At 38.5% G+C, this 23,115-nt stretch overlaps 1 protein-coding gene across 3 annotated transcripts in view; it reads left to right on the top strand.

Moving 5' to 3' along the window:
- Window positions 1–23,115, top strand: part of LOC126161516 (leukocyte elastase inhibitor-like) — a 147,527-nt gene that overhangs the window by 965 nt on the left and 123,447 nt on the right. For all 3 annotated transcript variants that reach the window (XR_007534927.1, XM_049917422.1, XM_049917423.1), the window contains exon 3: window positions 14,100–14,279. Coding sequence is in view for 2 of the 3 variants with exons in the window: in XM_049917422.1 (XP_049773379.1) it covers window positions 14,100–14,279 (180 nt within the window). In the remaining variant the exon portion in view is untranslated. The remainder of the gene's footprint in view (window positions 1–14,099; window positions 14,280–23,115) is intronic.

The raw sequence follows: 23,115 nt of genomic DNA on the forward strand, positions 1-23,115 counted from the left end.
GCTCATGTCTTCACACTCTCCTTTTACACAAGGGTAAATCCGTTGCTTATCTTTCAGCATCTTTACATGCAGTGAGTGTTGTCGAAGTTAAATAAAATAATAATAATACGTTGCATAATTAAGTAAATGGAAAAATAATTACTTAATAAAGCAGTGAAAATATAAATGCACTATACAGTTAAGTGAATGACAAAGACAAATAATTAAGCAAATAAATCACAAAAGGTACATGAGACAGTAACGAAATAGTCATATAGTGTAACATATATGTTTATAAAATAAAGCCTGTTGTTTATTTATTGTTCAATCCTCATAAGAGATGTGGGTGATTTTGTCACAAAGGAACCCTAGAACATAGTAAAACCCTATTGTCATGCATTCCACAAGGCCAGTTGTAAATTTATTTATTGGCACTGTACAGGCATTTTCAGGTAATTTTATGAAGTAGACAAAACCAAGATACTTTTGGCTGGTATGGGTAGTCACCAATCTAGCATATGGCACATTAATTGTATGTCCCCTCAAGTAATGGTCATGAACTGCCCTCCTTTGGTCAGACTTACTTAGCTTTTCTTTAACAAAGAGAAGGTAGTTTGTAGACTGTGCATTCTCTCATACCCCATAGTGTGGAGTTTGTAAGAATACTGTGAGTGGCAATATTAGATGGTCTGCTTAGGTCCCACAGTGTTACACAGATAACCTCCTTATTTTTAAGACAGTTGTATTTTTTTGCAGCCATGCTCTCATCTGCTTCGGCTCTAGAAAGACTGGATCTGAAACTGTACTATAAGGAGCTAGGTATATATATTAGATACAAAATACTGACTTACATGTTTATGTGTGCAATATTCTATTATTTTCAGTATTATAGCTACAAGTGATAAAAGTTGACAGTTATTTGGAGATGCTATATCTCCTGTGTTGGATTGTATATTTGCACAGCAAAATAATACTTATGGAGAAACACTACTTCGGAACATATATTTTAATCTATACACGTAAACTCACTGCCAACACAACAAACATTTTGTTCACCAAGTTCCAGCATCTCCTTTTGAACAACTGTTTGTGTGTTCACAATAATGTTGAACATCATCTCAAAACAATTTGCTTGAACCATTATGTTGTTAAAACATAGTTTTACCAATTTCTGGAATTTGTCTTTACTAAGAGGCTTGATCAATAAATCAACAAGCATTTCCACTGTACATAAATAGTTTCTAGTAATATCTTTCTGTTTTATGTGGTGACTAATAAAATGGTGCCTAATGTCAATATGCTTGGATTACACATGTGTTATTTGGGTCTGAGCTATCTTGATTGCTCCCATGTTGACACAAAACCTGTTGGCTGGCTCAATAATCATATGTGGCTCAATTTCACCTATTATAGCTCTACCTGTAGTAGAATGTCTGTTATACAGCTGATTTCCCCAGTCTGTGTCACTGTAACATTCCAGATTTCCATTTCTTGTTGTACAGTATCGTAATTTGTAATTAACAGTTCCTTTTAAATATCTAAATATTCTCATAACTGCAACCCAATGTTTAATTCTATGTCTTTGGAAAAAGACATAGGCAATGCCTGGTGTGGAAGTGTAAGGTAAATATAAAATACTTCCCACTGCCTCCAGATAAGGTACTTCCTTTTTACACATTTCAGCTTCTTCTGCCCCTAACAACTGCACATCCTGTTCCATAGGTGTGGCAAATGACTTGCAATTATTCATGCCAATTTTTTTCTAGTATTCTCTTTATGTACACTGATTGGTCTGTTGGCAATTCTAGATTGTCACTTTTGTAACTTCATACCCAAATTCTGTTTCACTTGACCTGCATCAAGCAGATCAACTTCTGATTAAAGTTGTTTCTTGAACCATTCATTGAACTTTCAATTTTTGTCAAAATAAAAATAGCTATCAACCCATTTAGCCAAAATTATAGTTCCACTGTCATTTATTCTGTGATATATACCAGGATTAGCTGCTGACTGGCTCATTTGCAGCCTTGTTAATGCTTTACATTTACTGATTCATACAGTATCCACTCTATTTTTGTCCATACATGCTCCTTGTCAGATACCAAATTTTATTCATTTCTTGAAGAGAGTTCTTGGCTTCCTTTGGCGGAATCACGAACCTTTCTTTCTCCAACTGTCCATTGAGATATGCAGTCTTCATGTCCATGTGGTGGATCAATAAATTTTCTTTTACTGCGAGGGACGAGATATCTTAAAGAATCATCTTTCACTGCAGATGAAAATGTTTCTTTATAGTCTACTCCTTCTATCTGAGAGGAGCCTTATCATTCTTGGAAAAAGACTGTAATTCTTTTTTTGTAGATTTCCTCCAGTTCTCTGCATTCGAGCTGGTCAAAGCTTCTTCAACTGTAAGAGGTTCATTATTGAATGTTTGAGTGGCCACAAAAATCTCACAGTTTGGATACAACATAGGTTTTATTGCAAATGGTGAATACTAAAAATTTATGTCCCTTGCTGCTGGAGTTTTCTATATCTCATTATCCATTTCATTTTCGGTAAACACGTCTAACTGTTCCTAAACAACTTCTTTAAGTCCTTTATTTTTTGTATGTACTGGTACCCGTACATGTTCTTGGATATAGTCTTCATTAATGTTTACATGTACTTTTTCACAATTTGTTTTCTTTCCACCAGATTATACATCTCTGCTAACTTATTACCCTTTTTTGTTTAAGATTTATCAACACACAACCTTTGGAATCTTCACAGTATTAAGTTAAAATATATTTTTAAGATTCAGAGTCCCATTTTCTTCCAAGTTGTTTGGGAACTTGTTCCAAGGCCTTACATCCAAAAATTCTTAGATAATCAAGATCAGGTCCAAACTTCATATGGAATCTTGTTTTGTACAGCTTCGGTAGGTGATCTATTATTTAGATACTATGTCATTGATACTGCTTTTGCCCAGTAACATTTTGGTAATTTTGCATCCTTTAACATGCTCCTTGCTTTCTCTGCAATTGTTCTGTCAGTCCTTTTTAAGCAGAATCATAGCAAACTGTAGTTTGAGGCCGGATTCCAAATTCACTCAGTTTTTGCCTAAATTGTTTGACATATTCAGTGCCATGGTCTGATCTGATAACATTTATCTTCTTCCCAATCTATCTTTCAACAATGGCATGAAAACTAGCATATATTTCACATACTTTGCCCTTGTTTTAAGGAAATAAACAAGGGTATATCTTAAATCATCAATAATGGTAAGGAAATAACAACTGCTCCCTGTAGATTCTTCTTCCATAGGTCCACAAATGTCTGCATATGTCAGCTACTTGCAAAATTTCAGTAGATATATTTTTACTTAGTTTAAATAGTAATCTGGCTTGCTTTCCTTGTATACTAATTTCACAAGGTAAGTTACAACTATTACTTTCCAGTACCCCTGTTGCCTTACCTTTTAACAAGACCATACATTTTCTTTTGAAATGACTGAGTCTTTGATGCCATAACAGAAGTTTTAGCTGAATATACTGGATAAATATTTCCAACCTGAAGAACATCTAAGCTATTACCCCTTCTTTACCTGCTATGGCTATCACACTGCCACTCTGATCAATTTTTTTCTGCGCCATTTAAATAAAAAATGACATTGCTACCCGTATTCAATATCTCAATGAAAGCAAATTTGTAGCAATGTTCTTCACACGATGTAAATTATGTACTGCAATATCTTGTGAGTCTCCTTTAACATTAAAATTAAAGTTTATCTTTACAACCAGTTAACATTGTAACTGAGAACCATCCACTGTTGAAACACCAGTGTTTGTTCTTGGAGAAATATATAAAACTGATTGGTCTTTGGTAATATAAATAGAAACTCCAGAATCCAGGAACTATACTGTACTGTTGCTTTCAGTTTTACCATAAGAATAATAAGCAGCAACTGCCACACCTTTATTGCTTGCATTCCTTTCTAGACCTTTTGAAACTTTACCTTTTTTACATGCACTATGATGCAAAATGTCCCATGTCTCGGCTTTTATAGCATCAAACAAGTTTCTTCTTTTTGTATTTTGAATATAAAGCCATTTCCTTGTTGTCAATAGGATATTCTTGTACACTCTTAACATCTTTCAAGATCTTGACTCTAACACTGTCATGTGTAATTAGTATCCCTGAACTCTCTAAGCCCATTATCATGGGGGATTACTTATTAGGTAGTCCGTCTAGGAACACTACCAATCTATTCTTCAGCAATGTCAAATCTGATATTCCTTATACGATTTGAAGTGGATATGATTTTTTTTTTTTTTTATGTAGTCAACATTTTTATATTCATCTAAATGGGTGGCAATAAGTTTTTCTTAGCAAAGCCACTTCCTAGTTAAACCTCCATCTTCAAAAGCTCTTCTTAGATTGTCCCATACTTCCTTGCTATGCTGGTCTTTTCTATATGGACATAATTTACTGGATCAACTAGATGAATTAATTTGAATTTGCCTTACAGTCTTTGTTCTGGAAATCTGTATCCATGAACTTTAAGGTTTCGTCAGTGACATCCCAAAGGTTGCCCAGTAGTACATATGCTTCTACTAAAAACTTCCAAGTTGCGTAATTCTCTTGACCTATGAGCTTCTCAATCTTTGGTATCAGGACAGAACCCATTTGCGCAGTTACAATATAATTACTGTAAATTATAAACTGCTCACAAACGGTATTAAGTTTTCCACTGTTCACTAATTTAACTTATTCAGTTCCATCTTCCTGGGTCCATAACCTGTTGGATCATATATTTGCACTGTAAAATATTGTTGACGGAGGGACACTGTTAGGAACATATATTTTACTTTATTTAATGTGTTCCCAGCATAGTACAACAAAGGCATAGTACAACAAGGCATATATTACAGAAAATCTGCTGTATGTATCTAAGAATATATGCAACAAGCAGAGAGATCTGTACAGATAAACTCACTGCCAATGGAACAAGTATTTTGTTCACCAAATCCCAACATCCTGTCTTATAAACTGCTTTGACGACAGATATTTTCAAACATTCTGGATAATTACCTTAAGATTTTACTGGTTATTTTAGTCAGTGGCATTACAATATGAAAGATCATAGCGATCTTCTCCTCTGCAATTACTGAACTTAGCAATTGGTTCATTGACCACATTCTCCATTATTCTGATTGCAAAAGTTGCTTAATATAGTCGCTTTAGAAGATCCATAATATGAATTTTCCAATTAAGATTCTCATCTATGTGTACACCCAAAAACTTAGTATGCTTTACCCTGTCTACTGACTTCTGTTGATGTTTGTTTATTTATTTATTTATTGTTCCGTGGGATCAAATTAAGGAGAAATCTCCACGGTTATGGAACGAGTCAATACATGAAATTATAACACGATAGTAGAAACAGATAAAATGAAATATAAAAACACATTCAGACTACAAGGCGTAAGTTTAAATAAAGAAAATCAACAATGTAACAATGGAATTTGCTTAATTTTTTAGCTCTTCCAGGAGCTCCTCGACAGAATAGGAGTGAGCCATGAGGAAACTCTTCAGTTTAGACTTAAGACTTTGGGCTACTGCTAAGATTTTTGAGTTCTTGTGGTAGCTTATTGAAAATGGATGCAGCAGAGTACTGCTCTCCTTTCTGCACAAGAGTCAAGGAAGTGCATTCCACATACAGATTTGATTTCTGGCTAGTATTAACTGAGTGAAAGCTGCTAACCATTGGGAATTGCTAACAACAAACGACATTAAAGAAAATATATACTGTGAGGGCAATGCCAGAATTCCCAGACTATTGAAAAGGGGTCGACAAGAGGTTCTCGAACTTACACCACATATAGCTCAAACAGCCCGTTTTTGAGCCAAAAATCAGAAGAATTACCCCAAAAAATAATACCATATGACATAAGCGTATGAAAATATGTGAAGTAGACTATTTTTCGTGTTGAACTGTCACTTATTTCAGATACTGTTCTAATGGTAAATAAAGCAGCATTTAGTTTCTGAACAAGATCCTGGACATGGGCTTTCCACAACAGCTTACTATCTATCCGAACACCTAGGAACTTGAACTGTTCTGTCTCGCTTATAATAATGCGTATTCTGTCTGATCAAAATATCCGTTCTTGTTGAATTGTGAGTTACAAACTGTAAACACTGAGTCTTACTGTGATTTAGCATCAAATTGTTTTCCACAAGCCACGAACTTATTTCATGAACTACATTATTTGATACTGTTTCAATATTACACACAAGATGCTTCACTACCAAGCTGGTGTCATCAGAAAACAGAAATATGTTTGAATCACCTGTAATACTAGAAGGCATATCATTTATATAAATAAGAAAGAGCAGTGGCCCCAGCACCGACCTTTGGGGAACACCCCCCATAACAGTGCCCCATTGCGACTGAACATCACTACCACTCTCAATATTGCGGAGAATTACCTTCTGCTTTCTGTTCTTAAAGTAAGAGGTGAACCAATTGTAAGCTACTCCCCTTACTCCATAATAGTCCGACTTCTGCAGTAATATTTTGTGGTCAACACAGTCAAAAGCCTTCGTTAAATCAAAGAAAAGACCTAGCATTCGCAACCTTTTATTTAATCTGTCCAAAACCTCACAGAGAAAAGAGAATATAGCATTTTCAGTTGTTAAACCATTTCTAAAACCAAACTGTACATTTGACAGCAAATTATGTGAATTTAAATGCTCCAGTAACCTTGTATATACAACCTTCTCGATAACTTTAGCAAACACTGATGGCATGGAAATAGGTCTAAAGTTGTCAACATTATCCCTGTCTCCCTTTTTATAAAGTGGCTTCATTACAGAGTATTTTAATCGGTCAGGAAACTGACCACTCCTAAAGGAAAAGTTACAGATACGGCTAAGTACTGAGCTAACATACACAAAACAATACTTCAGTATTCTGCTAGATACCCCGTCATATCCATGAGAGTTCTTGGTCTTTAGTGATTTAATTATTAAGTCAATCTCCCTCTTGTCAGTATCATGGAGGAGCATTTCAGGTAACAGTCTCAGAACACTTTTTTCTAAGAGCGCTAAATGATTCCCTGTTGGGACGAGGTTTGTATTTAGTTCACCTGCTATATTCAGAAAGTGATTGTTAAATACTGTACATATATGCGACTTATTAGTAACACAAACATTCCCACTATGCACTGATTCTATATCCTCGACCTGTCTCTGCAGACCAGCCACTTCCTTTACGACTGACCATATGGTTTTAATTTTATCCTGAGACTTAGCTATTCTATCTGCATACCACTTACTTTTTGCCTTCCTAATAAAATTTTTAAGCACCTTAAAATACTGTTTGTAATGGGCTGCTGCATTTAGATTTTGACTGTTTCTAATGTTTTGATATAATTGCCGCTTTGTTCTACAAGATACTCTTATCCCTCTAGTCAGCCACCCAGGCTGCCTGGTTGTGCTAGTACCCTGTTTTGAACGTTCCAATGGAAAGCAACTTTCTAAGAGCACGAGAAAAGTCTTGTGAAAAGCATTATATTTATCGTCTACTGTATCAGCGCTATAAACATCTTGCCACTCTTGTTCCTTGATAAGGTTTACAAAGGTCTCTACAGCAACTGGATCAGCTTTCCTACACAGTTGATAACTATATTTAACATGTGTTGCAGCACAAAAATCTTTGAGTTAAAATTTGTGCCTCATGATCTGAAAGGCCATTCACCTTTTTGCTAACAGAATGCCCTTCTAGTAATGAGGAATGAACAAAAATGTTGTCTATGGCTGTTCTACTGTTCCCTTGCACTCTCGTTGGAAAGAATACGGTTTGCATAAGATTATATGAATTAAGGAGATCTACCAGCATCCTTTTCCTTGCACAATCACTTATACAATTAATATTGAAGTCGCCACATATAACTAACTTTTTGTATTTCCTATAAAGTGAACCAAGAACCTCCTCTAGCTTTAGCAAAAATGTTGTGAAATCGGCGTCTGGGGATCTATAAATAACAACAGTTAGAAGTTTAGCTCCCTTAAATTTAACCACACCTGCACAACATTCAAACACCTTTTCAGTGCAGTACTTTGAAACATCAATTGACTCAAATGGGATGCCATTTTTCACATACATGGCTACTCCTCCACACCGCAAAGAGCTCCTAGAAAAGCTGCCAGCCAACCTGTATCCTGGTAAAGGAAGCCTCTGAATTGTCTCCTTATTTAAGAAGTGTTCAGATATACCAATAATTTCAGAGTCAACGTCTATGAGCAGTTCACTAACTTTATCTCTAATACCTTGTATATTTTGATGAAATATACTAATTCCCTCATTACTCGGATACCTAAGCTTTGTCAAAAGTGGTTCCTTTGTTAGACAGACTTCCCTTAAGCAGGAATACCTATTAGGTGACTTCAATCTAAAGGAACTGTACTTTTTGCAGCAGAAAATTGGAAGTACTGTGTTTTTTCAAAATTTAGAGCAAGCCCATTTGCAGAAAACCAATTAATGACTTTTCCAAAGACCTTATTTGTATCATTTTCAATTGGAGTTTCTTTTACCAGATTAATAATGATGCTTGTATAATTAGCAAACAGTGCCAGTTCAGCTTACTGTTTCAGATAGGATGGGAGGTCGTTCACATATATCAAGAACAGGAGAGGACCCATGATTGAACCCTGTGGAACACCTAATTTAATTTCACCCCAGTTACATGAAGTATCAAACTTATTTAAATCATTTGACCCATATAAGGAAACTTTTTGCTTCCTGTTTTGTAGGTATGACTTAAACCACTCATATGCTATTCCATTTATACCGCAGAACTGTAATTTCTGTAACATAATGTCATGGTTCACACAATCAAATGCTTTGGACAAGTCACAGAAAATTCCTATTGGTGACATTTTATTATTTAAAGACTCTATTATGTAGACAGTGAAATTGTATATTGCTGTCTCAGTGGCACAGCATTTTTTAAATCTGAACTGTGATTTAGTAAGTATCCCATTACTGTTGAGATGGCTAACCACTCTTGAGTACATTACTTTCTTGAAGATTTTTGAAAATGCCATAAGCAAGGATACTGGCCAATAATTATTGACATCTGTGGTGTCCCCCTTTTTGTAGAGCGGCCTGACAACAGCATACTTTAACGTGTCTGGGGAAAATACCTTGGGTTAGTGATGCATTACATATGTGACTCACAACATCAGCTGCAATTGCTCCACATTGTGTTAATATCTTATTAGAGATGTCATCTACTCCAACAAAACATATATTTTTCAAAGATTTAATAATTTTACTTATTTCACAAGAGGCTGTTAGGTGAAACTTAATCTGACTAATTTTTTTTCCAAAACAGACTCTTCCATGTACTGCCTGGCTTTTTCTTTTGAACTGTTCTCACCAATTTTTTCTCCTACTCTTAAGAAATAGTTGTTAAATACATTAGCTACTTGTGTACTGTTGGTTAGGATGGTCTTATTCTCCTTAGTAGTAATACTACTTACCCCAGTGGTTACTTTTCGTGTCTTCCTTCTAACAGCAATCCATATTGATTTGATTTTATTGCCAGAGTTGTTAATTTCTTCTCTAATATACATATTTCTTGATTTCCTTTCAAATTTTCTCAGTATGTTACAATAATTTTTATAGTGTAAGTGGATCTTTACTAGTTCTTGCTGTCTCATAAAGTTTTCTTTTTCTTTCTGAAGACACTTTAATACCTGTAGTAATCCAAGGTTTCTTTGAAAAGTGTGTGGTGTTATATTCAGTAATTTTCTCTGAGAAACAATGTTCAAAAAGGGATATAAATTGATCAAGAAATATGTTGCATTTATCATTAGCATTTGGGTCATTATATACATCTCCCCAATTAACATTTCTTAAGCTTTCTTTGAAGTGCTCTATCGATACCGGGTTGAGCGACCTTACACTTTTACGTAATGGTTTTCGAGCTGTACACTGTTAGGTTTCGTAAGTTAATTAGTTGTGCATAATGGTCTGACAATCCATTTACCACAGGGAAAGCATGTGTTTGTTTTACATCCTCTTTCTGTACAAATACATTATCTATTAGTGTGCTGCTGTCTTGAGCTATACGTGTAGGGAAATTGATCACTGATTCTAAGCTATATGTTGTTAATAACGCTTCTAGTTCACTTTTCCTCTCAGAATTATTTAGAAAGTTTACTTTGAAATCACCACAGATTAATAACTTCTTCCTTTTGTCTGGCAGACAGCATAATAGGGAGTCAAACTTTTTTATAAATAGTTCCCAGTCTCCTAATAGGGACCTGTATACTGTTGCTAATATCATCTAGCTGAAGTTCACATGCACAAACCTCAAAGTGCTGGTCAACACAAAATTTGCTTGCTTCTACTGTTTTGCATTTATACCCTTGTTTTATGAAAATGGCAACTTCTCCTTTATCCATCCTAGATCTAAAAGTGTAAGATGCTAAATTATACCCACTTATCCTGGCACTATCCATGCCCACAGTTACGTGGTGTTCAGACAGAGTATATCAATCTCATTCTTATTTTTGAGATCATATAAACACACTAATAACTCATCTACTTTATTTTTTATTCCCCTGATATTTTGATGAGTTAAGTTATACTGCCCTTAGCTTTACCCCTATTTACTGTACATTAAGTTTCTTTTATTCTATTTATCTTGATTGTCATCTGTCTGGACTTTGGCTTTAAACTAAAAAATTTAGCTGGTACACTTCGTTTCCACAATTTATTTCTATGTCAATAATTTCTCATGCTGCTTTCAAATTATTCACTGAGTTCAGTATATGATCATTAGCTTAGTGACTTTGGTGCCTTGATTTCAGACCTTTAGAGTTTTGACACACGTTTCCTTGTGAGAATTATTATGCTTCGAGCTCATAATTTTTATTCTACTTAGATGCAGGGTGTACCAACTTTTTAGACATTGCGGTTTAGTGCAGCAACTGTGCTTGGATGTTTTATCATACTGTGGCCTCTAGGATAACGTGCTTTAAGAGCAAACAAAAAAATAATAATAAAAAATTAAATTATCAGCTAGTTTAACTGTGAGTCATTAACTGATCTTATAATTCTTCTATGTTCAGTGGAAGTATTTTACTGGGAAATACGGAAGCGTCCGATCCCGCCCGTCTGCTTTGACCCATGACGTCACAAATATGGCGGAAACAAAAACAAACACACACACTTTCCACAAGAAGCCTAATGACACTAACGGGACAAGCGCGGGAAATGGGGTGTTTTGGGTGTGGGGGGGGGGGGGGGCAAACTAAATATAAACAAATTTAGACGTCTTGCGTAGCTACAACGTGTAAGTGAAGACAGCCATGCATGAATACCCACCCATCTCCCCAGGGGTCGTAACCCCTGCAACCCATAGAAGATAAAGATGCTTCAGTAGCTGATTAGTGTTTTTTGTCTTTTTTAAAAAAAAAAAATCTCACGGGATAGAACGAACAGATCAGAAAGATAAATATAATAAACTAAAACAGAAATTGGACGAAACAGATAATTAAAATAAGTAATGAGCGTTTTTAAATTAAAAAAAAAATCTCACGAGATAAAACGAACAGATCAGAAAAGTAAACAAAATAAGATAAAACAGAACTGGAGACAGCCACACTCAAACCAAACTCCGCGCCGTCATGACGTCACACACGACAACACCCTTACGTCACGGGTCAAAGCCGACGCGTGGGATCGGACGCTTCTGTCGACCCTTTTACTGTTAACAGCTTTCATGAGCCAGTCCTTTATCAGAAATGTCTATTCTGTCCATATCAAATTGTTTTAAAGGGTGAAAATTACATATTACATTATTAGGCGTGCTGCCTGCCTTGAGATTTTGCAATTTATGCAGCAGAAGCTAAGGGATCTTAATGTATTTAGCAAATAGCTGATACTTCTATACTTCAACCTAATGTCTATAGTGATATCACCAAATATTAATCATCTTTAATCTTTGTGTTTAAGTAGAAAGAGTATCAGTTTCTCTAGCAGCTCCACAAACAAGTTATAGTTGTGATTTTGAGGGTGGTATACTGAAGCTACTTTAATCTCTCTTTTGACAACATATGGCTGCAGCTTCAAATTTTTCTGTCATATTTAACAATACATCACTGTTAACCATCCATAAATACCGTATTTACTCGAATCTAAGCCGCACTCGAATCTAAGCCGCACCTGAATAATGAGACTCGAAAAAGGAAAAAAATATATCCCGAATCTAAGCCGCACCTGAAATTTGAGACTCGAAATTCAAGGGGAGAGAAAAGTTTTAGGCCGCAACTCCAAATCGAAACAAAGTTGGTCCATTGTAATATGAGACACAATTTAGGTCGAATGAATGACAATACAGCTACAGTACCGTAGTTTAGTTCGAGTCGTAAGCTTAGCAGTTAAGCTTTACCAGGTAGCCATTGCTATGCGTCAGGCGCTCCGTCCGTATTTATACGCTCCTTTTTCACGTGCTTCGTCTGGTTTGAATCGATTGCTTATTTTGCTTTGATCTGATAAGTGCCGTTTTCTTTTTTATAGGTGTTTACGTCACTCTAAGCTGAAAACGCATTACTGTAATGTGTCATGCATTGTTTGTCGCATTCTGATAGTGCGTGTTTACGGCCTGTCGCCGCTCGAAGCATGACTTTTGTGCGCGCTACCGCCGCTTACAAAAAAAATGATGAATCGTCTCATTAGCGAAAAAATAGCAAGAGACTGCTATTTGTTGTTACTTACACTGCTGCTTTCTTTGATAATAATCAACAAGAACCAAATAATAGACTGCGTATGATAGAACGTTCTGAACGAGAGTTAGGCGCAAATTTTTCTCCGTATGAAAATCTTTGCGGCCGCTTCTTTAGTACATCAAATTCTGCACAGAAATTAGTCATCTTACATTTAAAATCTAGTCAGTTGCCGTGCTTCATTTCTGACTGTATCACTATTAGGCATAAGAATAATACGAATATAAACATGACACGATACGTATATTCTTCCGCATTTGCTGTTGTCTCACTCTAGTTTCGTAGTTTATTAGGCAGACAGGATTTAAATGAGATAGCAGCAAACACGAAAGAATACATGGAAAAATGTTTATATTCGTATTATTCCTTTGGTGAAGAGAATACTGCATGTGATTCACATTTCATCAGGTTCCTATTAGCAACCATCTCTTCTCACAGGTAGTAAAAAACTCGGAACGTAGAGTTGGCCATATTGACAAACATCCCTAACAGTCTTGCCAGTCGGATTTTCGTAGTACATTGAAATTCTGCTACATTCGAAGATGAACAATACGGAATTTGTATTTACTTCGTTGGATAATGTGTGAAAATGCAGTGGTCGAAACTCGGGGCGGAGAAAAAAAAGCTCGTCTTCTACCTTTTTTTAAAATTTATTTACTGATGCAGAGGTTTTGGCGCCAGTATTAATCTTTGTGCCCACAAAGCATGCTTGTGTAGCGCTACATATATTCGATGGCAGAAGTTAGTTGTGGCGGCACCTACCAACATTTTTCAGAACTTCCGCGTGCTTTGCACTCGATTCTAAGCCGCAGGCGGTTTTTTGGATTACAAAAACCGGAAAAAAAGTGCGGCTTAGATTCGAGTAAATACTGTAAATAAAAATCTTGGGGTCCCTGTGGTATGTTTCTGTTGTGTTCATGAGGAGGACCAACAGCCCTATGGGTATGTGTCAAGGGTGTTCATTTTAGGCAAGGAGAGTGTGAGAACATTTCACACGCTTATGTTTAAGCTATAATAAACCTTACACACATCACAAAATAAACTGTGGAATCTATTACAGAATATTTCTTGACATTTATTCCACACTGTGCAATACATATATTGGGGCATATTTTAAGCTGGGAGGAGGGGGGGGGACTAAAATCATGTACATTACATTCAACTTGTAAGTAGTCTAGCAAAAAGTAATTTCCTTGCCAGAAAGTATCGCAAACTGCAGTGGAGATAGTAACTGCACATGAAAGAACGCAACCTTCATCAGCAAGGTGCCTTTGTGGTAAGATGTGCATCTATAATAAATTAAACGTAAATCTAATTGTAATCCATGTTTTCACTTTCAGAAACTGGCAGATGTAAATGGAAATCTTGTTACTTCTCCAGCCAGCTTAGAAATTGTACTGGCACTCACTTATGTTGGAGCTAAAGGAAGTACAGCTAGACAAATTGCTAGTGTCATCGACAAAACAAATGATCCAAAGTCTGTGATGTCTAGTGCCCTTTCCCTACTCAAAGTCCTGAAGGTAAGATATGTAGAAAATTGAACTATTAGTGGGTGCCCTGTATACTTGCAAACCCATTTTTTCATAATGGGTAATAAAATATTGAGGTAAGTGTGTAATTTTTTCTGTGCTGTGTAACTGGTTTCAAACATTTATAACAAAACAAAAGGAAGAAAGCAATCTGACCAGAGATCTAGGCAAAACAATTGAATTCTGCATTTCTTGACATCAACTGTGACCTGAGAGGATGTGGTTTGTGATGTCTTGTGTCCACAAACAGAAATACTAGCAGAGCACTTCTTGTGTGTAATTTTTGGAATTCAGGTCGTGAGAGACAGATTTGTTGCGTGAGGTATAAATTTGCTTGATAGGCAACAATATGGTTGTGAGTTGGTGAAGCCATCAAATGTGATGTCATCATACTCTAGCCTCCACCATCATTGCTTCCAGTGCTCATCTGTGTGACTGGGATTAGAGAAGGCTCAGTATGGGAGCATTTTCAGTTAAGTTCAGTTCATTCACATTAATTTGTCTCCTGTAGTGGATATGAAAATTATTTTTGTGCCTTGGGTATGTGGTTGCATAGAATCATATTTGAAACATTAATGAATAATGTCAGCAGTCAGGCCTTGTGCTGTAGCAGTAAAGTTCATGACTGGCATTCGAGAGCTCTCAGGATTGAATCCTGGTCAGACAACAGATTTTTCAGTCTGTGTTTTAATCTGATCTTCACTTTTCAACAATGTGAGGAATCATCAGAAATGACATGTGGTTTGAATTCTGTGTTAAATTGCAGGTCCACTTGCCCCAGTTGGATAACTGGGGTATGTGACGGACACACACACACACACACACACACACACACACACACACACAAACTGCCAAACTGATGTCCAATTGAAAGACTTCCACCATGTGATTGAGCCACGCAAAATTGTTGTTGTCGTCAGCAAAAAATTACATCGTGGACCAAATTAGTGATCATTTGGTTATCTGCTTACCAATGTATTATTGCTAGCCTTTGCTGAATGAATATATAATTTGGTTTAGCTATAGTGACCCCTGAAGATAATGCTATGAAACACAAGAGTGAAAGTATCCAAAATTAGCTAACACATCAGTCTTCAAGGCAGTACAAGTACGGAGCTTCCTGGACTGGGTTTCTTGATAAGTTTCCTTGTCATCCTCGTACTGTCTGGTTGAAAGATAAATCCGTATATATAAAACGGGATGTATGTGTTTATATCCAGCATGTCCTCCCAAACCACTGGGTTAATTTCACTGAATTTGGTCTGAATACTACTTGTCCCATGAGAATCAGCATTTTGGGGACTAGAACTTCCTAGCTCCCATAGAAGTGTCGATGTGAGCAAAAAACAGTTTTTCCCTGTCATGTAGGTTGCCCTGCATGGCAGGCAGGTAGTATGGGAATAGCAGTGGTCTGTTTTATTGGCAATCAACATTGAGGCATTTCCATCCATATGTTCACAACTTTGTCACATCTTGCTTGTAGTTTGGGTAGTATGAACTTGCCTTTCAGGGGTTCCATATGCATATGCACGTGGCTGAGCAGAGATAGGAGAAGGCAGATGGGTAGTGAGAGAGGGGGGAGGAGGAGATGGACTGACAGAAAGGGAGGGGGGAGTAGGAGGTGGTGATGAACAGAGAGAGATTGGGGGGGGGGGGGAGTGATGGACAGGGGGGACGGGGGGTGGAGGAGGTGGAAAAATGGAGATTGGAGGATGAGAGGGACAGAATGACAGGAGAGGAAGAACAGGCGGGCACAGAGAGGGGGGAGGAGTAGATGTGGGCAATATATGTTTTCAATGAATACACAAGTAAAGGTGCAGGGAATATGTGTTGACCCCAATTCAGAGACTTGAAGAAATTTTATATATGATCATTTACCCATACATTGTGTGCTCAGGATAAGCAGAAACTACAGACCTTTAACAGCCTCAAGTACCAGGAGCAGCATTCATTTGTTCACACATGATGTACCATAAATCCCACTATGAAAAAGAACCTTCAGGGATATGGAACTAGTTAATTTGTAAATTAATTGGCTGAAGTAGCTGCTGAAAGCTACTTTTGTAAAGCATACCGACAGCCAGTTGTTACCAGTGCCAAGCTATTGAAATGTATAATTGTCGGAATTACTTCTAGGTGACATGTAGAAGCAGATAAGTGATTACAATGTAAAAAAAACTACTGCTTTTATTTAATACTTCAAACTAAGCTTTTTAATAACTCTACCCAACACTGTCAGCTGTCTATATACTGATAATGTCAAACATAAGTTTTGATTAAACAATGGAAAATCTGTGAGGGAATAACAACAGTATGAAATAGGAGGCATTGAGTGACAGACATATTTAAAAGTACATCTGGAAGTAGTTTACCTCCATGTGGCGAGTTGCTGTCTAGTATTGTCTTGACTGGAATTAATGTGCTTAAGATAAACCGAAGAACAACTGACCAATAAGTATTGTTTCTGTTTATTTTTTAATATCTGGAAATTATCAGTTTTTTGCTGTATGTTTGCTGACAACCTGTTGAAGAGTTTCTTGCACCAGTATATAAAATTCCTTTCTTGTATGGAATTCATTTTTATTTCCAATAATTGTTTGTGAATTACACAGTTTATCCTAAATTAATTCATATTGTTACTCGTAAAGTACTACTGCCACTTAAGTATAAGAATCAGAAAGTCCCTGAAGAGGCCTATGCAAGATGTTTGGTTATCGATTGTACAAAAAATTTTCATTTTACCCTCCTCCCAATGATCCATTTTTCTCCTGCATTTTCAGTTAGTGATAGGAAGAGTTCATTGAATTTAGTGTTGAATTTAACATTGTGTATCTGGCAGACATTGTCATCATCGTGTTGAAGCCCAGTTGCCTTACCTAGTTTATTATTTTCAGTCCAAATAATGTTCACAATTGTCTTTGCTTTGTTCTTGGAATTTTAAATTTTTGACTTGTGGAGTACAGTATTTGCTTTTTGCTGACTCAACGAAGAAATACCCCCCAGGGGGTCCACAACTCTTTTGTGGATACATGCGTAGTGAGCACGAGACTCCGAGCTAATGTGGCCCTCCTTCCTTTCCGGGCTGCATACCTTCCCTTTCCGCATCCTTCCCTATCCCCCATCTTCGCCCCGCCCCCTCCCCTCCCCTCACTTCACCTCTGGCTCTTTCCTTCCCTTTCTCCCCCTCTGGGAGTATGGTTTGTGCCTACATCTGGAGACGGATGCTCGTAAATGTAACGCATTCTTCGCCTTCTCTGCTTGTATGTCTTCATCCTTCCTTTGTCCTTCTCTTTTCCTTACCTCTTCTCTTTACCCTTTTCTCCGCTGTGGCATTTGAGACCTCTCTTCTTTCCTTTCCCTTTCTTTGTTTCTCCCTTTCTCTTTCTTCCTCCCTGTGCGTGTCTGAAGGCCTACCCACGCATTTTGTGCGTAGCCAGTGACGGGGTAACGCGTAATTCCCCGCCCCGCTATAAGCAGTTCCGTGTGCGATGCCGTCGCGTCATCCGCGATAGCAAGAAGGCAAGCTGGAAATTATTTATTAGCTCATTTAACACCTTCACTCCCTCCTCGGAAGTTTGGAGTCGGCTTCGACGGTTCTCAGGCGCGCCTAGTTTCTCCCCGGTCTCTGGGCTCACTGTCGCGCATGATACATTAGTGGACCCCGTCGCAATTTCTAACTCATTGGGTCAGCACTTTGCTGAGATTTCGAGCTCTTCAAATTACCCGCCAGCATTTCTCCCGAAGAAACGTGCAGCGGAAGTGCGACCTCTTGCTTTCTCCTCTCCAAATCGCGAAAGCTACAATACTGTTTTCTCCATGCGGGAACTCCAACATGCACTCTCTTCTTCTCGCTCCTCCGCCCCAGGACCGGATGGTATCCACGTCCAAATGTTGCTGCGTTTATCAACCCATAGTCTGCGTTACCTCCTTCACCTTTGTAATCGAATTTGGACCGACAGTACTTTTCCCAGACGATGGCGGGAAGCTATCGTCGTTCCTGTTCCGAAACCTGGAAAAGACAAACATCTCCCCTCTAGCTATCGCCCCATTTCTCTCACGAGTAGTGTATGTAAGGTTTTGGAGCGTATGGTGAATTGCCGTTTAGCTTGGTGGTTGGAGTCCCGCAGTCGTTTAACACCTGCCCAATGCGGATTCCGAAAGCATCGTTCTGCAGTTGACCATCTTGTTGCTCTCTCCACTTATATCATGAACAATTTTCTCCGGAAACGCCAAACAGTAGCAATATTTTTTGATCTGGAGAGAGCATACAATACCTGTTGGAGGACAGGCATCCTCTGCACACTGTTCTCTTGGGGCTTTCGAGGTCGGCTGCCCCTTTTTCTTCGCAAATTTATGGCAGAGTGCACATTTAGAGTGCGGGTGAACACTACTCTCTCCCGTACTTTCTCCCAAGTCAACGGGGTACCCCAGGGCTCCGTGCTGAGTGTTGTACTGTTTGCCATCGCCATAAATCCAATTATGGATTGTCTCCTTCCTGATGTCTCGGGCTCCCTCTTTGTGGACGATTTTGCGATCTACTACAGCTCTCAATGGACCAGCCTTCTTGAACGACGTCTTCAAGGATGTCTCGATAGCCTCCACTCTTGGAGCATCGAAACCGGCTTCCGTTTTTCTCCCAGTAAGACCGTTTGTGTTAATTTTTGGCGACGTAAGGAGTTTCTTCCACCCTCCTTACATCTAGGACCTGTCAACCTTCCGTTTTCGGATGTTGCTAAATTCTTGGGTCTTATGTTTGACAGAAAACTGTGCTGGTCCTCCTACGTTTCCTATCTTTCGGCTCGCTGTCTGCGATCCCTCAACACCCTCCGTGTCCTGAATGGTACCTCCTAGGGAGCGGACCGAGTGGTCCTTCTCCGCCTCCATCGCACCTTAGTGTGCTCAAAATTGGACTATGGAAGCATAGTCTACTCCTCTGCTCGGCCGTCTATTCTTCGGCGTCTCGACTCTATCCACCACCGTGGATTACGTTTAGTGTCTGGAGCTTTTTACACCAGCCCAGTGGAAAGCCTTTATGCTGAGACTGCTGAACCTCCGCTGTCCAATCGGCGAGCTGTCCTTCTGAGTCGTTATGCTAGCCATCTGTCTTCCATGCCTGCTAATCCGGCCCATGACATTTTTTTCGACGCCTCCTTGGATTTAGGGTATGCAGGCCACCCTTCCTCCCTGCTACCACCGGGAGTCTGCTTCCGTCAACTGCTCCATTCTCTTTCCTTCCACTTTCCTAAAACTTTCTTGACAACTTGGGGTACAGCACTGCCTTGGCTCCGGCCCCGGACCTGCCTGCTCCGTGACCTTTGTCAGTTTCCCAAGGATGGTACCCCTTCACTTGTTTATCGTCGGGCATTTGTGGCTCTATGCGCACAAATGAAGGAAGCCACATTTATTTACACTGATGGCTCAAAAACATCGTTTGGTGTAGGGAGTGCCTATATTGTTGACGACACCCCAAATCAATTTCGGCTTCCCTACCAGTGTTCGGTTTATACTGCGGAGCTTTACGCTGTTCTCCAGGCTGTCCACTACATCCGCCGCCATCAGCGGATACAGTATGTTATCTGTTCAGATTCTCTCAGCTCTCTCCTCAGTCTCCAAGCTCTTTACCCTGTCCACCCTCTGGTCCACCGGATTCAGGACTGTCTGCGCTTGCTCCACCTGGGGGGCATCTCGGTGGCATTCCTCTGGCTGCCGGGACACGTTGGTATCTGTGGAAATGAGGCGGCCGATATAGCAGCCAAGGCTGCAGTCTCTCTTCTCCGGCCAGCTATTCAATCGATTCCCTTCACCGATCTACGGAGCGTTTTATGTCGTCGTGTTGTTCTTTTATGGCACGCACATTGGTCGACACTTCCCCATAATAAATTGCGGGACGTGAAAGCTCTTCCTTGTGCTTGGTCATCTTTCTCCCGAACGCGTCATCGGGAGGAGGTAATTTCAACTAGACTCCGGATAGGGCACTGTCTTTTTAGCCATCGACATCTTTTAAGCGGCGATCCTCCCCCACTCTGTCCCCACTGCTCTCAGCTGTGGACGGTAAGACTCATTTTAATTGAGTGCCCCTATTTTACTCCGTTACGCGCCCGTCTACAGCTATCGCCTGATTATTGTCAATTTTAGCAGATGACACGTGCTCGGCCGATCGCATTCTCGAGTTTATTAGTGCCAGTGAAATGACGTCAGTCATTTGAAGCTTTTTTTTGGGGACAACCAACCCCTTTCTTTAGTGGATTTTTAAGCCTTCCTTCTGCTTTTAGTTTCTCCAATTTTTTGAGTTTCGTTCCCATTGCTGCTGGTTTCCATTTTCGGTTTTTTACTGTTCCCTAAGTCACGGACCGGGCGCTAATGACCATAGCAGTTTTGCGCCCTAAAAAAAAATAAAGACGAAATGAGCAATATTACTTGTAATGTTCCTTTATGTCTTGATTGAAGATAGTGATGTGCATTAAATAAAGTTCTCTTACTGGTGCAAGATACATAGAGACCAGATGTTTGCCATTCATTCTCTCAGAATCCACTGTAATTGGCACTAATCTAATTTAAAGGATAACTGGGTTAAAAGAATATTCTAGGAATATAGTTCAATTTATTGTCTGCTGTATTGTCTTGGTAAAATTATTTCCACAGTTCATCTAGATAATTGTCTCTTATTAGTGTGACTCAGTTCACGTTTGTGGTTTTAGGAAACTGTATTTTTCCCTTCTTAGCTAAACAACATTGGTGAGGATGGTTCATAGTTGTCATTTGATCACCATTATTAGGTAAACAATTTAGTTTGGTTCTCTCAGTTGTTACAAAAGATAGTTGAATATAGAAATAAGTATCAGTAACTGTTTCTATGCTGCTGCTGAGAAGGTTACTGTGGAGAACAAACCAAAGCTGGACATCAGTAACGATAGTTGCCCTTGATCTCTATTATCAGGGATGAAAGCCATTTGTATTGATAAATTGTTTTATATACTTAAATTGTACATCTAACAACTACTATTAATGTATGTCAGCTTGAGCTATGAATAAAGGTCTGAGAGCGGTAAAGCTTGGTGTTATTTTGAAATTTACACAGTACACAATTTTTATTGAGAATGACCTTCATGCAGAATAATATGGTGGAAATATTGTGAATAGTGATGCCCTTATAGAGTGTTGCTTAGAGAAGAATATTTTCACAAAGTCTAACATTAATGGAGCTGACATGCAAAGTTTGATCAAAAAATAATGAATTTTTGTTTTCTTAAAGAATATTTATTTATTCCTCCTGCTCCGCCTCCTCCTCCTCCTCCTCCTCCTCCTCCTCCTCCTCATCATCATCATCATCATCATCATCATCATCATCATCAGCTGCTTTGTCCCCTTCAAAGTAATACTCCTCAGGTTTAATACACTTGGGCCAGCACTTCTTCCAATCTTGCAAACACTTCAGGAACTCACTTTCCGTTATGGTGTTCAGCTCCATCAGTGATTCTGTTTTTATCTCATCAAAGGTGGTAAAATGATATTCTTTCATGGTTCTCTTCATCCTCGGGGAGTAGAAAGAAGTTGCAGGGGGCCATGCCAAGTGAAAACAATGGCAGAGAAAACATAACAGTTTGATTTTTTTTTGCCAGAAAATTATGAACAAGCATTGAGATTTGAGGCACAAACATTATTGTGATGCAATTTCAACAAGTCATTTTGCCACATTTCTGGTTGTTCTCTTCTGATTGACTCACACAAATGGTGCATAACTTCCAGGTAGTATTTCTTATTGACTGTATCACTATGTAAGGAACTCATGATGCATTACCCCATTGTAATTCAGAAAAACTGAGGAGAACCTGCACATGTGACCAAACTTGTCAGATTTTTTTTCCAGTCTTGGCCTTTCAGGCAGTTACCATTGGGATGATTGAGCATTGCTTTTGATGTCATACCTATATACCCATGTATGGCACTTGTTATAATCTTCTTTAGAAGTTCTGGATGGTTGTCGACTTCATTCAGCAATTCCTGAGTGACTTCTACACAGTGCCATTTTTGGTCAAAATTCAACAGTTTCGGAACTGACTCTGCTGTTACACATTTCATACCCAAAACAGCCGAAGAAAATTACTTGGCTTGAACCAGGGATATGCCTATATCATCGGAAACCTTTCTGTTGGTGATTCGTCAATTTTCCAGAACCATTTTCTTTACTTCGTCCACATTGTTGTCAGTAACTGATGTGCTAGGGCTTCTGGGGCAGTCATCATCTTCAGTGTCTTCTTGACCCTCTTTGAAATGTTTCTCCCACTTGTAATCTCTTCTCTTAATCCTAGTAGATTCGCCAAAAGCCATAGTCCACATTTTGAATGTGGAGCTGCAGTTTATTCCATTTTTCAAGCAAAATTTAATGCAAATTCTTTTATCCATCTTTTTTGAAAGTAAAAATTCGCCAAGTGCTTGAAAACACACAAAATGTTTTTGACTGTCAATAATAAAATGAATATTCAACTGAAAATGCAAACATAAATCAAGAACATATGCACCAACAACATAAAAAAGTTTCGAAAGTTGGCTATATAAAGCCCGCAGAATTAAATTCCCATTACATTTAGATGACACCTTGTATTGCATGTTGGCTTCTGTCTCAACAACACTCAAATAAGCAAATTAAGTTGAGGTATTTGAAATGTACATAATCATCTTCTTTGTGGAGAAATGCAGCAGGTTGAGACAGACAGGTGAGAGATAGATAGATAGATAGATAGAGAGAGAGAGAGAGAGAGAGAGAGAGAGAGAGAGAGAGAGAGAGAGCATGTGGAACGGTAAGACTCTGAATTTCAAGTGTGCATAG

This window comes from Schistocerca cancellata, chromosome 2 (genome assembly GCF_023864275.1).
Source record: "Schistocerca cancellata isolate TAMUIC-IGC-003103 chromosome 2, iqSchCanc2.1, whole genome shotgun sequence".
NCBI classification, from domain to species: domain Eukaryota; kingdom Metazoa; phylum Arthropoda; class Insecta; order Orthoptera; family Acrididae; genus Schistocerca; species Schistocerca cancellata.